The sequence below is a fragment of the Taudactylus pleione genome, unplaced genomic scaffold (genome assembly GCF_031769625.1).
Source record: "Taudactylus pleione unplaced genomic scaffold, aTauple2 ptg001299l, whole genome shotgun sequence".
NCBI classification, from domain to species: domain Eukaryota; kingdom Metazoa; phylum Chordata; class Amphibia; order Anura; family Myobatrachidae; genus Taudactylus; species Taudactylus pleione.
The window spans coordinates 253,633-267,962 of NW_028285699.1; the positions used below are offsets into that span (position 1 = coordinate 253,633).

General features: G+C 44.1%; 1 protein-coding gene across 1 annotated transcript in view; it reads left to right on the forward strand.

Annotated features, from left to right (window-relative positions):
- The first annotated feature begins 2,668 nt into the window (after nt 1-2,668).
- LOC148443330 (tripartite motif-containing protein 29-like) overlaps nt 2,669-14,330 on the forward strand; it is a 54,026-nt gene continuing 42,364 nt past the window's right edge. The window contains exon 1 of the mRNA XM_088462967.1: nt 2,669-2,753. Within this exon, the coding sequence (XP_088319093.1) occupies nt 2,669-2,753 (85 nt within the window). The remainder of the gene's footprint in view (nt 2,754-14,330) is intronic.

The window sequence follows — 14,330 nt, forward strand, 5'->3', positions numbered from 1 at the left end:
CTCTTAAAGCGGCAACAGCCGCTTCTGCGTGTCCCGCCGGCTTTTCAGAGAATTAAAGCGGCAATCACCATGAGTAGTAAGGAGTAGCAGATGCAGGGAGGTTGCAGAGAGCATTCCAACATGTCAGGCCCCCCCCCCTACTGGCAGGGGGCTGTAACTACTGGTTGGCCAGGCTGGCACTCACCAGGGGCATAGGTCAAGGCGGGCGGTGGTCTGGAGGCACGTCTAGTTTAAAGCTAAAAATTAATGGACTCAGATGCATGCGCAGATAGACGATAATCGCTCAACAGCGGCATAGCATACTTTTCAGATTCGGGCCCAATAAGTACTAAGGGGTCCCATCCATGGCCTCTCCGTCCCTTGTTATATTGGTAATCGAATACAGTCAGTAGAATATATATATATATATATATATATATATATATACACACACACACACACACACACACACACACGAGGGTGAATCAATAATAATCCGCTCCCTGGGACGCAGTCAGATTCCCGATGTTTGGGAAACTGCGCAGGCCCCATTCTGCCGGTGTGCTAACTCGCTGGCAGTGATTGACAGTCTGCTGCCGTTTGTGGGCAGGGAGAGGGTGGCGGCGATTCCCTCCGTTTCCCGAAACGGAGGCGTGTCACTGCTGTTGCAGGGGAGGGAAAAAAGCCAGGATCTCCGTTGGGTGACGGAGATTTCCTGGCCTCTTACTGTAAACTGCGGCGTCCGGCTGCGGGTACCCATGGGTAAAACAGAAGTTTTAATATAACGAGTGCAGATAATTTTTGACTCACCCTCGTGTATATATCTATCTATCTATCTATCTATATATAAACAGTAGCCCGGCACTCACATAAATCCACAGTCCAAATAGTGCTCAGGTGCCTCCAAGTGAAAACAAATTTGCTGCGAAAAGAAGTGGCACTCTGAGACTTAAAAACAGATAAATAGTGTTTATTCCATGAGCTGGAAAAGCGACCGACGTTTCGGGCCCACACCGCCCCTTTGTCAAAGTGAGTAAAAAGAAATGACTTAAAAGCATACCTTATATATCCAAGAAAACCCGCTAGGAGATGGAGCAAACCAGGAAGTTGTGCAGGTGCGCGGCTACCGTGTCTCGGAGAGATGACATCATCCCGTTGATGACGCCCGGTAACCCGGGTAACCAAAGACGCGGACCAGAATGAATAGTAAACAAACCAAAAGGAGTGATCAGTGGCGGCTGTGGGGTCTTGTGTAAGCCCCGCACCACAGTGAAATTAAAACAGAACTGGCACCAAGGATTAAAAGTACATGTACCCAAAAGGAAAATAAATGAAAGGATAATAAACAATAAACTAGAACCAATAGATAAATACTTCATAGAAAACCAACATAGGCTGGAAGGGCTAAATCTACATGAGTGTATATGCTGTAAATACAGCCTTAACGGGGACATAATTGACATTAATACAAATACCTTAATGAGGGATATACCTACTAGAAGCTGTAAAACCACAGATATGGCAATGTATAACAAATTAGTTGGAACCGTTAGCCATAGACTAATAAAGATAAGGGGGGAGCCTATGAGTAAAGCAAATGGACCAATACAACTGATGGTCCAATATTCAAGGTCCAGGCAATCAGAACACACTCCACGTGATCCTTTCGTTCAACCCGTAAGGCCTGATGGTATTCAAATTGTACATCCATTTGGCTTCCATTTGAAGAAGCTGGTTGGCCCGGTCGCCACCTCTCAGAGACGGTGGCACATGATCAATTATCATATGTCTAAGATGAAGCAGATCATGCTTGTTCTCCGCAAAGTGGCGGGCTACGGGCTGATCTATGCTTTTTCCGCTCAAAACCGCTTTGATGGCCGAGCGGTGCAGTGCCATCCTCTCACGAAGGGATCTAATCGTCTTCCCTACATAATACTGCCCACAGGGACAAATAATAATGTATACGATATACGAAGAAGTGCAGGTTAACACATGCTTGATGGTGAACTGTTGATCAGTATGCGGATGCTTAAAAGTAGAGCCAGTGACCATGCTGCGACATGTGGTACACCGTAGGCACTTGTAGCAACCAGGCTCCTTAGAGAGGAAATTAAGGGAACCCGGGACCTTTGTAAAATTAGTGATGTCCGTATGGACAATCATGTCCTTGATGTTCCTTCCGCGGGTAAAGCATGCCATAGGTCGTTTATCCTTGAAGCATTTTAAATCACTGTCTGTAAAGACTATAGGCCACAAAGCCCTGGTTGCCCTTGGTAAGACAGGACTAGAGGTGTTGTGTTTGCTGACCCACGGAATAATTTCCTCTTTGGACCTCACTTGGGGTAGTAACAGTTGGGATCTGGGCATTGCCATAACTGCTTCCTTTTGTTCAAGGAGGATGTTTAATTTATAGCCCCTGGACAAGAATTTGTTGATCACAATATCTAATTAGTTTCCAAGGGACTCATGATCGCTTGTAATACGTGCCACATGGATCATTTGTGACTTAGGAAGTCCTTTTATTAAAGCGCGTGGATGGTGACTATCGGCCCTCAGAAGTGTATTACTTGTCAGTCGCTTTGGTGAACACTTTGGTGCCAATGGAGCCGTTGTTAATGCTCACTTGAACGTCAAGGTAGTTGATACTAAACTCGTCCATTTGGTAAGTGAGTCTGATGGGGGAATCCCTATGGTTGATATGTTCCATTACATCAATGAAACGATCCCTGCCTCCAGTCCACAGCATAAAAAGATCGTCAATGTAGCGGGCGAAAGTAAGTATAAATTTCCCCCCTTATCTTCATTAGTCTATGGCTAACGGTTCCAACTAATTTGTTATACATTGCCATATCTGTGGTTTTACAGCTTCTAGTAGGTATATCCCTCATTAAGGTATTTGTATTAATGTCAATTATGTCCCCGTTAAGGCTGTATTTACAGCATATACACTCATGTAGATTTAGCCCTTCCAGCCTATGTTGGTTTTCTATGAAGTATTTATCTATTGGTTCTAGTTTATTGTTTATTATCCTTTCATTTATTTTCCTTTTGGGTACATGCACTTTTAATCCTTGGTGCCAGTTCTGTTTTAATTTCACTGTGGTGCGGGGCTTACAGTAGACCCCGCAGCCGCCACTGATCACTCCTTTTGGTTTGTTTACTATTCAGGCTGGTCCGCGTCTTTGGTTACCCGGGTTACCGGGCGTCATCAGCGGGATGACGTCATCTCTCCGAGACACGGCAGCCGCGCACCTGCACAACTTCCTGGTTTGCTCCATCTCCTAGCGGGTTTTCTTGGATATATAAGGTATGCTTTTAAGTCATTTCTTTTTACTCACTTTGACAAAGGGGCGGTGTGGGCCCGAAACGTCGGTCGCTTTTCCAGCTCATGGAATAAACACTATTTATCTGTTTTTAAGTCTCAGAGTGCCACTTCCTTTCGCAGCATATATATATATATATACAATAAGAGCGTCACGTTCCAAATTAGCACAAAGACTACTTAACCGATTCTTATGAAAATTGCATCATGTTGTAGTGGAAACCTCTAGAAATAAGCTGCACTTTGTTTCAACTCGATTCATCAAGTTAAAACAGCAATAACAGAAACAAAATTTATTGACATCATCAATGCAAGAGGATACTGTAGGTGTGACACCATGTGTGCGGCCGGTAAGGGGTGGGGGGAGAGGTGCTTTGTGCCTGCGGTCACATGAATAGGATGGGCTATATAGCAGTCTGTGCACAGGGCACACCCAGTGACGTTGGTGTGAGTGGTGGGTGAAGGTGCTGCTGCCACAAGTCTGTATAGCGCTGCTGGTCGTGGGTCACTTCTGCGACAGGGCCCCTACGCAAAGCAATACACCTAGAACACCGCAAATACAAAATAATGTTGGCAGAAGTAATTTAATCATGTACGAGAGTTGTGGGCAACATATATATATATATATATATGTGTAATATACAGGGTAAGTATAGCTGGGTGGGGGCGGACCTGCACTGGCATACAAAACTACTAGTAATATTATATTAGTATAATTGGCCCCCAGTAGGCGACATAAGGTGTTAAAACCATTGTGGAATATATAATTTAATGGGGCACGGACAGGCGATGGGCTCAGCACTGCATAAGATATAAAGATTCCCCCAACAAATAATGTACAAAAAATACATAAACAGCAGAATAAAAAGGGTAAAAAAATCTGCGTGTCCTGGGCCCCCACAAGCCTTAATCCGGCCCCGAGCCAGACAATGAGGCCCCACAGTGGGCCTTGCTTAGAGAGGGATGTAAACGCTATGTACGGCTCTTTTGTCCGCAATATGCATTTGATAAGTGCACATGCGCCAATGTTCACAATCCGCATCTTTTCTTTCCTATATATAGTATAGGCACACAATACAGCTTGTCGTCAACCTTTTTGTCCATTTCAAGGAAAACAAAGGCAGCTCGGACACCTGCAACGAGGACCCAGGGATGCAGCGCCTCACTTTTCCTGCAGGTGGCAGAATAAGGAAAGTTTGCAGACATACTACTTGGCTAAGGCTGGGTACACACGTAAAGATTTTCTGTCCAACCATCCAACTAGCTGATTGGTTGGAATGAAAATCTGGTAAAGGTGCCCACACATATAGCGACATTTTACACGATCTGGCCGATTCCGACGAATCGTGACGACAGATCGTGTAAAATATGGCCAAATCGTGAGGAAATCGTGAGTCCCCACTCACGATCACGATGCGATGCGGGACCCGCTGGTCACACATCGCATCTTCAGATCTGCCATGCAGTAGGGCAGATCTGACAATCTAGGACACAATGCACTGTGAAAAGTCTGACTGCAGGAGAGATCGTTTGAAGATTGGACACCAAATCGTGTGCATATCGTGTGGAGATCGTGTGTAGAGCTGCCGGGGAGAGTTTCAAGGGAAATTGTACACAAATCGTACACATCGGCTGATCGTGAGCACATCGGTATATGTGTGGGCACCTTAAGGGATGAAAGCAAATGACAATCAGCAATTTGCTCCCAAACGCTGGAAAATGGACAAAAACTGTTGTTTGAACAAATTGTTTAGATCAAATATTTAACAAACTTGTCTGACGCCATTTTCATCTGGTTTCTGGCGTTTAGGAGCAAATTGCTGATCATCAGTTACTCCCATACGTTACCAGATTCTCATTCCAACCAATCAGCTAGTTGGATGGCTGGACAGAAAATCTTTACATGTGTACCCAGCTTAAATCTGTGACCCAACTAACAACTATAAAAAACAGTTACAAGATGTATTACATAGGGCTACCTCTGAAGGGCTCATTACATCAGAACTCAGGACAGCATTGATCCCTGCATACCCCAATCCTATACACTACTCCAAATGTGCACAAAACACTGAATAAATCTCCTGGACGCCCTATAATTGTAGCCACAAAATCATTGCATCAACCTTTGGCAGTATACCTTGATACATTATGTCCACCATGCATACAGCAGCATAAATATTATCTACCTGACACGTTAGCTCTACTTAAACAGCTACAAGAACTTCCGAGGTACACAGAAGACATCTTATTATGCAGCGTAGATGTCACAAGCCTATACACTGTCATACCACATGGACAAGGCTTGTTAGCAATGAGACGCTTATTAACGGATCATCCTAGTTATAAAGGACTGAAAATTGACCTCATCATTGATCTTTTCTCACTGGTTTTGAAGAATAATTTTTTCATCTTTGACGGTAGATTCTACCTACAATGTATTGGCTGTGCGATGGGGTCCAGTGTGTCCCCATCGTACGCCAATACATATAGTACCAGTCTAAAGTTTGGACACACCTTCTCATTCAATGGTTTTTGTTTATTTTAATTATTTTCAACATAGTAGATTAATTCTGAAGACATAAACACATATAACACTTTTTTGTTTACAACATAATTCCATATCAAAATATGTTTTATATTTTAGATTCCTCAGAGTAGCCCCCTTTTGCTTGGATGACACCTTTGCACACTCTTGGCATTCTCTCAATCAGCTCTATGAGGTGTCTCCTGGAATGGTTTTCCAACAGTCTTGAAGGAGTTCCCAGAGGTGCTGAGCACTTGTTGGCTGCTTTTCCTTCACTCTGCGTCCAACTCATCCCAAACCAGCTCAATCGGGTTTAGGTCGGGTGATTGTGGAGGCCAGGTCATCTGGAGCAGCACTCCATCACTTTCCTTCTTGGTCAAGTAGCCCTTACATAGCTTGGAGGTGTGTTTGGGGTCATTGTCTTGTTGAAAAACAAATGATGGTCCCAGTAAGCGCAAACCAGACGGGATGGCATGGCGTTGCAGAATGCTGTGGTAGCCATGCTGGTTAAGTGTGCCTTGAATTTTGAATAAATCACCAACAGTGTCACCAGCAAAGCACCCCCACACCATTACACCTCCTCCTCCATGCTTCACAGTGGGAACCACACATGCAGAAACCATCCACTCACCTTCTCTGCGTCTCACAAAGACACGGTGGTTGGAACCAAAAATCTCAAAATTTGGACTCATCAGACCAAAGTACAGATTTCCACTGGTCTATTGTCCATTCCTTGTGTTTCTTGGCCCGAACAATTCTCTTCTTGTTGTTCATCCTCAGTAGTGGCTTCTTTACAGCAATACGGCCATGAAGGCCTGAATCACGCAGTCTCCTCTGAACAGTTGATGTTGAGATTTGTCTGCTACTTGAACTCTGTGAAGACTTTATGTGGTCTCTAATCTGAGGTGCTGTTAAGTAGCGGTTTCTGAGGCTGGTAACTCTAATGAACTTATCCTCTGCAGCAGAGGTAACTCTTGGTCTTCCCTTCCTGGGGCAGTCCTCATGAGAGCCAGTTTCATCATAGCGTTTGATGGTTTTTGCAACTGCACTTGAGGATACATTCAAAGTTCTTGAAATTTTCCGTATCGACTGACCTCCATGTCTTAAAGTAATGGTGGACTGTTGTTTCTCTTTACTGAGTTGAGTGGCTGCTGCCATAATATGGATTACAACAGTAGTCAAATAGTGGTGTCCACTGTGTACTAATCCTACCTCTGCACAACACAACTGATGGTCTCAAACACATTAAGAAGGCAAGTAATTCCACAGATTGACTCTGGACAATGCACACCTGTTACTTCAAAACCATTCCAGGAGACACCTCATGAAGCTGATTGAGAGAATGCCAAGAGTGTGCAAAGCGGTCATCAAAGCAAAAGGGGGCTACTTTGAGGAATCTAAAATATAAAACATATTTTGATTTGTTTAACACTTTTTTGTTTACAACATAATTCCATATGTGCTCTTTCATACTTTTGATGTCTTCAGTATTAATCTACTATGTTGAAAATAATTTAAATAAACAAAAACCATTGAAGGAGAAGGTGTGTCCAAACTTTTGACTGGTACTGTATATGTTTGAGGTCGACAAAGATGTATCTTTTTCTGATAAAGCCATTAGTGATATTTTGTATATTACAGACGATACATAGATGACTTGCTCATCTTTTGGCGTGGAACAGAGATAGCCTTTAAACAGCTTATCGATAAACACAATGATACTGAACATCCCGTCAAATTCACTTATAATCTCAGTGCTACCACGAATAATTTCCTGGATGTTCAAATTACATTGAACAATGGCAGTATAGTCACTTCAATGTATACCAAACCCACCGACCGTAACAATTTGTTGCACATGAAAAGTTTTCATCCATACTCCCATAACATCAGATCCCATTCTAGCAGAGACACAGATGGAGTCTATGATACATAGATTCCTCCAGAGAGGTTATGATCAAAAACTCTATGAGGGAAAGTCCAAAGCACTGGATAGAGCCAACGTTAATTAAACAAGATGAACCCTATCAAGCAAAGTCCCAGCCATGGGTATCACATTTCAGTACAGCCAGTTCTCATATTAGCCACACATCGAAATAGTTATGGCCAATGATCCAATCGGATACGGAGTTAAAATTGACCGATACTAAATGAATGGCTAGTTACAAAAGAGGACATAATTTAAGAGATTATTTGGTGAAACCTAACATTTGTAGACCGAAGTTCTCTAATAGTAGTAATTTTTTAAGTGGTAAGAAAGGATGCATTAAGTGTACATGTACTACATGCGGTTATATAATTCCTGGGGATATAGGGCCTCATTCAGAGCCGGACGCTCTGAATCAGGGCGTTTTTTTTTTTTTGGGTGCGGCCTCCGGGCCGCTTGCATAGCTGTGGGTGACCACCCACAGCTATTGCGAGCGGTCAGGTGATGGTCAAGATGGTCTCGACCATCGGGGCTTGCGACGAGACCCTTGCGGTAGGGTCTCGTTCCCGCAAGCCCCAGTGAGCTTCTGGCTCTTAATAGAGCCGGAAGCTCACCACTGACATCACTCGTGATGTCAGTGGGGCCGCCCCCAAACGGCAGGGAACGCCTCCGTTTGGCCAGCCACCCCCCCTGCCCGCCTCCAAAACGGTGCGAGCTGTCGATCAAAATCGACAGCCGCCCCCTTTTGGTGCGAGACCCGGAGCGACGGAGCGACCGTCGCTAGCCGGGTCTCGCGCATGCGCACGTCGGAGCCGGCTCCTGCGTGCGCATTTGCAGTGGCCAAACATCGACCGCTCGCGAGCGGGTCTGAATCAGGCCCTCATTCCCTCACCCACATTTAGGCAGGAAATATACCATCAATTTAAAACTTACCTGTAACACCAAGTACACTGTCTATCAAATGATATGCCTATGTGGCCTTTCTTATATTGGCGAAACGGAACGTTCCTTTAAGGAACGTATAGCCGCACATAGGTCTGCCATTCGGGCAGCATTGCTTAGCGGTAATAGTGAAGAACCGCCACTTCTGCCAAGCCCCACACCTCTTAACAACTTTGCAGTATCGCATGATAGACCATGTCCCCTAGTCTACTAGGGGGGGCGATCGTGGAATTAAATTGCTCCAATTAGAGAGCCGTTGGATTTTCAGGTTAGGGACCCTTGCACCCAAGGGGCTTAACGAACACCTTGGTTTACAAAACTTTTTGTGAAATAATCATGTTTGGTGATAGCCATATGTTGCCTGTGTTGCTGTTTTACCTGGGTATGCAGTTTACATTTGGGTATGGTTTAATTAATTTATTTTTTTAGTTTGGTGCTTTTTTATTTTTTTATTTCTGTATACAAGTTTGTTTATTTTTCTTCTTTTTTTTGTTCTTAAATTTTGTCAGTAGGTTTCATTTGCTGGTATATATGCTTTTTACATTATCTTTACAGTATTACATTTATGGATGCTTATGTATAGTTATTAATGGTCCGTTAGTCTATGGTGCACTGTATATTTTTTATATAGTTCTATATGATTAGCGCAAGCAAATATGTATCTGAGCCGCCATCTTTTAGTATGGTTGTTACATTGTCACCTAGGTGATGGGCACAGAATTGTTCGAATGATGATGTCACTCATTATGCGCCGCCGGTCCTGGCTACTGTGTCTGCATCAGCGCATCTTCATGGGTTCGTTGGAGGCTGTTTCTCAGTCTCTGTCTGCCTTAGATGTGACCCTGCTCAGTCCCTGACTCTCTCCCCTCTCTAGGCAACTGCTAAGCAACAGGGCACATTGCTAGCTCTGACTGGCTCTACCTGCATCAGAGGGGATGTAGGTATTTTACCACCACACGGGTTGCCGGTGGTTGAAATTCCAGCACCAGAATCTTGACCTGCGGCCAGAACACTGGATCCGGAATCCCGACATCAGTTGAGATCCCGACATCAGTTGAGATGCCAATGCCGGAATCCCGACAGCCGGCATCCCGAATGTAAGTTTTGCGGGCCGGGTTAGCTTGTAGCTGCGGGTGGGGAGGGTTTGGTTTAGGAACCATGGGGGAGTTAGGGTTAGGCTGCAAGAAGGGGGAGATTAGGGTTTGGCTGCAGGCAGGTGGGGTTAGGTTTAGGCACCCCTTAAGGGATAGGAACTAAGGGGGGAGGGTTAGGTTAAGGCATTGACCAATGCTGTATAGCATTCTGAAAACCCCATCAAAATCTGTCCAGATTAGAGAGATTAACAAGAATAAACAACCAGACCCCTAAACCAGGGACTTTGGGCCTGATTCAGCAAGGATCTTAATTTCAAAGCTGCAAGCAGGTATCTTTGCAATTCCATCCTTGCTATTATGCAAATGCAGCAGGAGGTGTACGACACCCACTGCTGCATTTGCAATCCCAGCACTGCGAAGGAGGTCGCAGGCCGGGATCACCATCCCGACCATCGGTGGTCGGTGGTCACGATGGTGGATGTCACCGAGCCTCCGGCCAGCTGAGTTAGCCTCAGTATTCTCAGACTGGCCGGCTTGTGAGCCCAGGACACTGCGTTGATCAACACAGATCCTGGGCTGGCCACACCCACATTTCAGGGAACGGCGGCCAGCCACACCCCCGCACATTGAATGCCTCTGCCTGTCAATCAGGCAGATGCATTATACTCTGCCTGATTGACACACTGGCAGAACGGTTCCTGCGCCAGCGCAGATTCCGGATAATCGAACACGGTGCAATCCCTCCTATTGTAATTGCAGAATTCCTACAGACGGCATGTCATAGCATTGTTTTTTGTATGCTTCAGTCACTTCAACTGTATCGCCGGCTGATGTGTTTTCTACTATGTTGTTTCTTCTGTTGTCATGGTGATGGGACACTGGAGGTAAGCCACGCTCCCTGCAGGCTGGTGGGACGCCAGAGGGTGGCTGCTAGTGATGACGTCACTGGCACCGAACGGGGTTCGCGTGGATGGGTTATGCACAGCGGTGAGTAGCTATTAATATGTGTTTGTTTGATATGTAATTTTGATGATGTCTTGATAAAAGAGGGCAAACCTCTGATACATTGACGTTGTGTGGTCTACATTATTTATTTATTATTTCCGGAGTGCCATCCACTGTCTATGTTTATATAGGCATAGACAGTGGATGGCACTTCGGAAATTATGTCTATATATATATATATATATATATATATATATATATATATACATACATATATATATATATATATACACATATATATATATATATATATACATACATATACATACATACATATATATATATATATATATATATATATATATTTTTTTTTTATATATATATGAAAAAATAAATTGGTACTGCGCCAGTACACAAAATATTAAATAACCAGTAGTGTTTATAGATGATTATAACATAGCAAAAGAAGAAAACCTGCTCTATGTCAAATTGTGAAAAAAGGGGAATAGACTTCAGAGCGACTCTTTTGCTAAGTAAGTGCTAGTGCTCAAAAGTGCTTATACTATATTGACCTACAGTATATTGGTCTCACTGATGAATATAAAAAAAAAAATTATATACAACAATACAAATAGTGATACGTGGAAAACATTTAGCCAGTGTCCACCTCTCCGGTGATGAAACAAAAGTGCCAGTGCAAATAAATATATAAAGAATAAACGATTTATTCTAAAAATGATAAAACCAAGTGCAAGTAAATATGTAAAAAAGAATACAATTTACTTCAGAGGTAAATAGTCAACAATAAAAGATCCTTCATATAATAGAGGGTTCTTAAAAACACGATCTTATTTTGAGACAGAGTTAATGGGTAGTATAAAAAAACATATAACACGATAGTAAATCAAGGAAGAATAAATAGGCAATATGGTACACACAAAATCTTAAAAATAAGGAAGAGTAGGTAAGGAGAATAATATAAAATCGGCTTATCTGGATAAATAAATAAGCACAATTTCATAGAGCAAAAGACTGCAACCACCAACGCGTTTCGTCCAGGGACTTCATCAAGAGATGAAGTTGCAGTAGGGGAGGTGTGAGGGTGTACCAGTGTGACTAGTATAGGTGGGAGTAGAGGTGTGAGGGTGTACCAGTGTGAGTAGTATAGATGGGAGTAGGGTAGGTGTGAGGGTGTACCAGTGTGAATAGTATAGGTGGGAGTAGGGGAGGTGTGAGGGTGTACCAGTGTGAGTAGTATAGGTGGGAGTAGGGTAGGTGTGAGGGTGTACCAGTGTGAGTAGAATAGGTGGGAGTAGGATAGGTGTGAATGTACCAGTGTGAGTAGGATAGGTAGGAGTAGGGGAGGTGTGAGGGTGTACCAGTGTGAGTAGTATAGGTGGGAGTAGGGGAGGTGTGAGGGTGTACCAGTGTGAGTAGTATAGGTGGGAGTAGGGGAGGTGTGAGGGTGTACCAGTGTGAGTAGTATAGGTAGGAGTAGGGTAGGTGTGAATGTACCAGTGTGAGTAGTATAGGTGGGAGTAGGGTAGGTGTGAGTAGTATAGGTGGGAGTAGAGGTGTGAGGGTGTACCAGTGTGAGTAGTATAGATGGGAGTAGGGTAGGTGTGAGGGTGTACCAGTGTGAATAGTATAGGTGGGAGTAGGGGAGGTGTGAGGGTGTACCAGTGTGAGTAGTATAGGTGGGAGTAGGGTAGGTGTGAGGGTGTACCAGTGTGAGTAGAATAGGTGGGAGTAGGGGAGGTGTGAGGGTGTACCAGTGTGAGTAGTATAGGTGGGAGTAGGATAGGTGTGAATGTACCAGTGTGAGTAGTATAGGTGGGAGTAGGGGAGGTGTGAGGGTGTACCAGTGTGAGTAGTATAGGTGGGAGTAGGGGAGGTGTGAGGGTGTACCAGTGTGAGTAGTATAGGTAGGAGTAGGGTAGGTGTGAATGTACCAGTGTGAGTAGTATAGGTGGGAGTAGGGTAGGTGTGAGTAGTATAGGTGGGAGTAGAGGTGTGAGGGTGTACCAGTGTGAGTAGTATAGATGGGAGTAGGGTAGGTGTGAGGGTGTACCAGTGTGAATAGTATAGGTGGGAGTAGGGGAGGTGTGAGGGTGTACCAGTGTGAGTAGTATAGGTGGGAGTAGGGTAGGTGTGAGGGTGTACCAGTGTGAGTAGAATAGGTGGGAGTAGGGGAGGTGTGAGGGTGTACCAGTGTGAGTAGTATAGGTGGGAGTAGGATAGGTGTGAATGTACCAGTGTGAGTAGTATAGGTAGGAGTAGGGGAGGTGTGAGGGTGTACCAGTGTGAGTAGTATAGGTGGGAGTAGGGGAGGTGTGAGGGTGTACCAGTGTGAGTAGTATAGGTGGGAGTAGGGGAGGTGTGAGGGTGTACCAGTGTGAGTAGTATAGGTAGGAGTAGGGTAGGTGTGAATGTACCAGTGTGAGTAGTATAGGTGGGAGTAGGGTAGGTGTGAGTAGTATAGGTGGGAGTAGGATAGGTGTGAGGGTGTACCAGTGTGAGAAGTATAGGTGTGAGTAGGGGAGGTGTGAGGGTGTACCAGTGTGAGTAGTATAGGTAGGAGTAGGGTAGGTGTGAGGGTGTACCAGTGTGAGTAGTATAGGTGGGAGTAGGGGAGGTGTGAGGGTGTACCAGTGTGAGTAGTATAGGTGGGAGTAGGGTAGGTGTGAGGCTGTACCAGTGTGAGTAGTATAGGTCATGCTTCATTTTATTAAAACTTGCAACAAGTATAATAATAATAAATACATAAAATGTAAATAAATAATTACATAAAATCAAAAACTTTATAAAAAAAAGACAACAAAAAATACATAATATTACTTCATATTATACTTTTCCTAACCTAATACAAACAGTTATCTACCCTACTACCTATATACAATCCACCACCTGCAAGGGAAAACTAAGCAAGGATTTAGAAACCACCTCAAGTATAAGGAAACTATCTAAATCACACATCAAACCCTAAACTATATTACCCATCACCACCAACACCTACAGGCAGATGTATGCAAACCTTTCCATAGAAGAAAACAAAATACTTCAAAAAACCATCTACAAGGGAGTGAAAAAAGAGAAAAGAAAACCCTAAGCTGGAATTGAGAGAGACTGTTTGCCACCCACTCAAAGGGGTTTTAACTGGCCCCACCGACGAGACCAGCTTACAGCATCCAACCCCTCCCTATCCAGATCCATCATCCTTCTCACCTCTTGAAGAATCAAATCCACCACATTCCTATAGGGGAGGACCTTTTTCCTTATGGACACCTGACACTGTGCGCTCCACGTGTGAAATTTAACTGCTAAACTAACTAAATAAATCGTGACTAAATTAAATCCACCGTATCGTTTGACTACCCCATAAACCCACTCAGGGTAACTAAGCCCCGAAAGGCACGGAATACCAATGGCTTTTGACACCTCCTCATAAACCTTTACATTAAAGGGACACTCAAGCAGAAAGTGGTCCATCGTCTCCAACCACCCCTGGACACTCCTCCCATGGGCAACCATGATCATTGGCACTCTTCCACCTGAGATTCTCCCCAACATAAAGTCTTCCGTGAAAAGAGAGCCAAG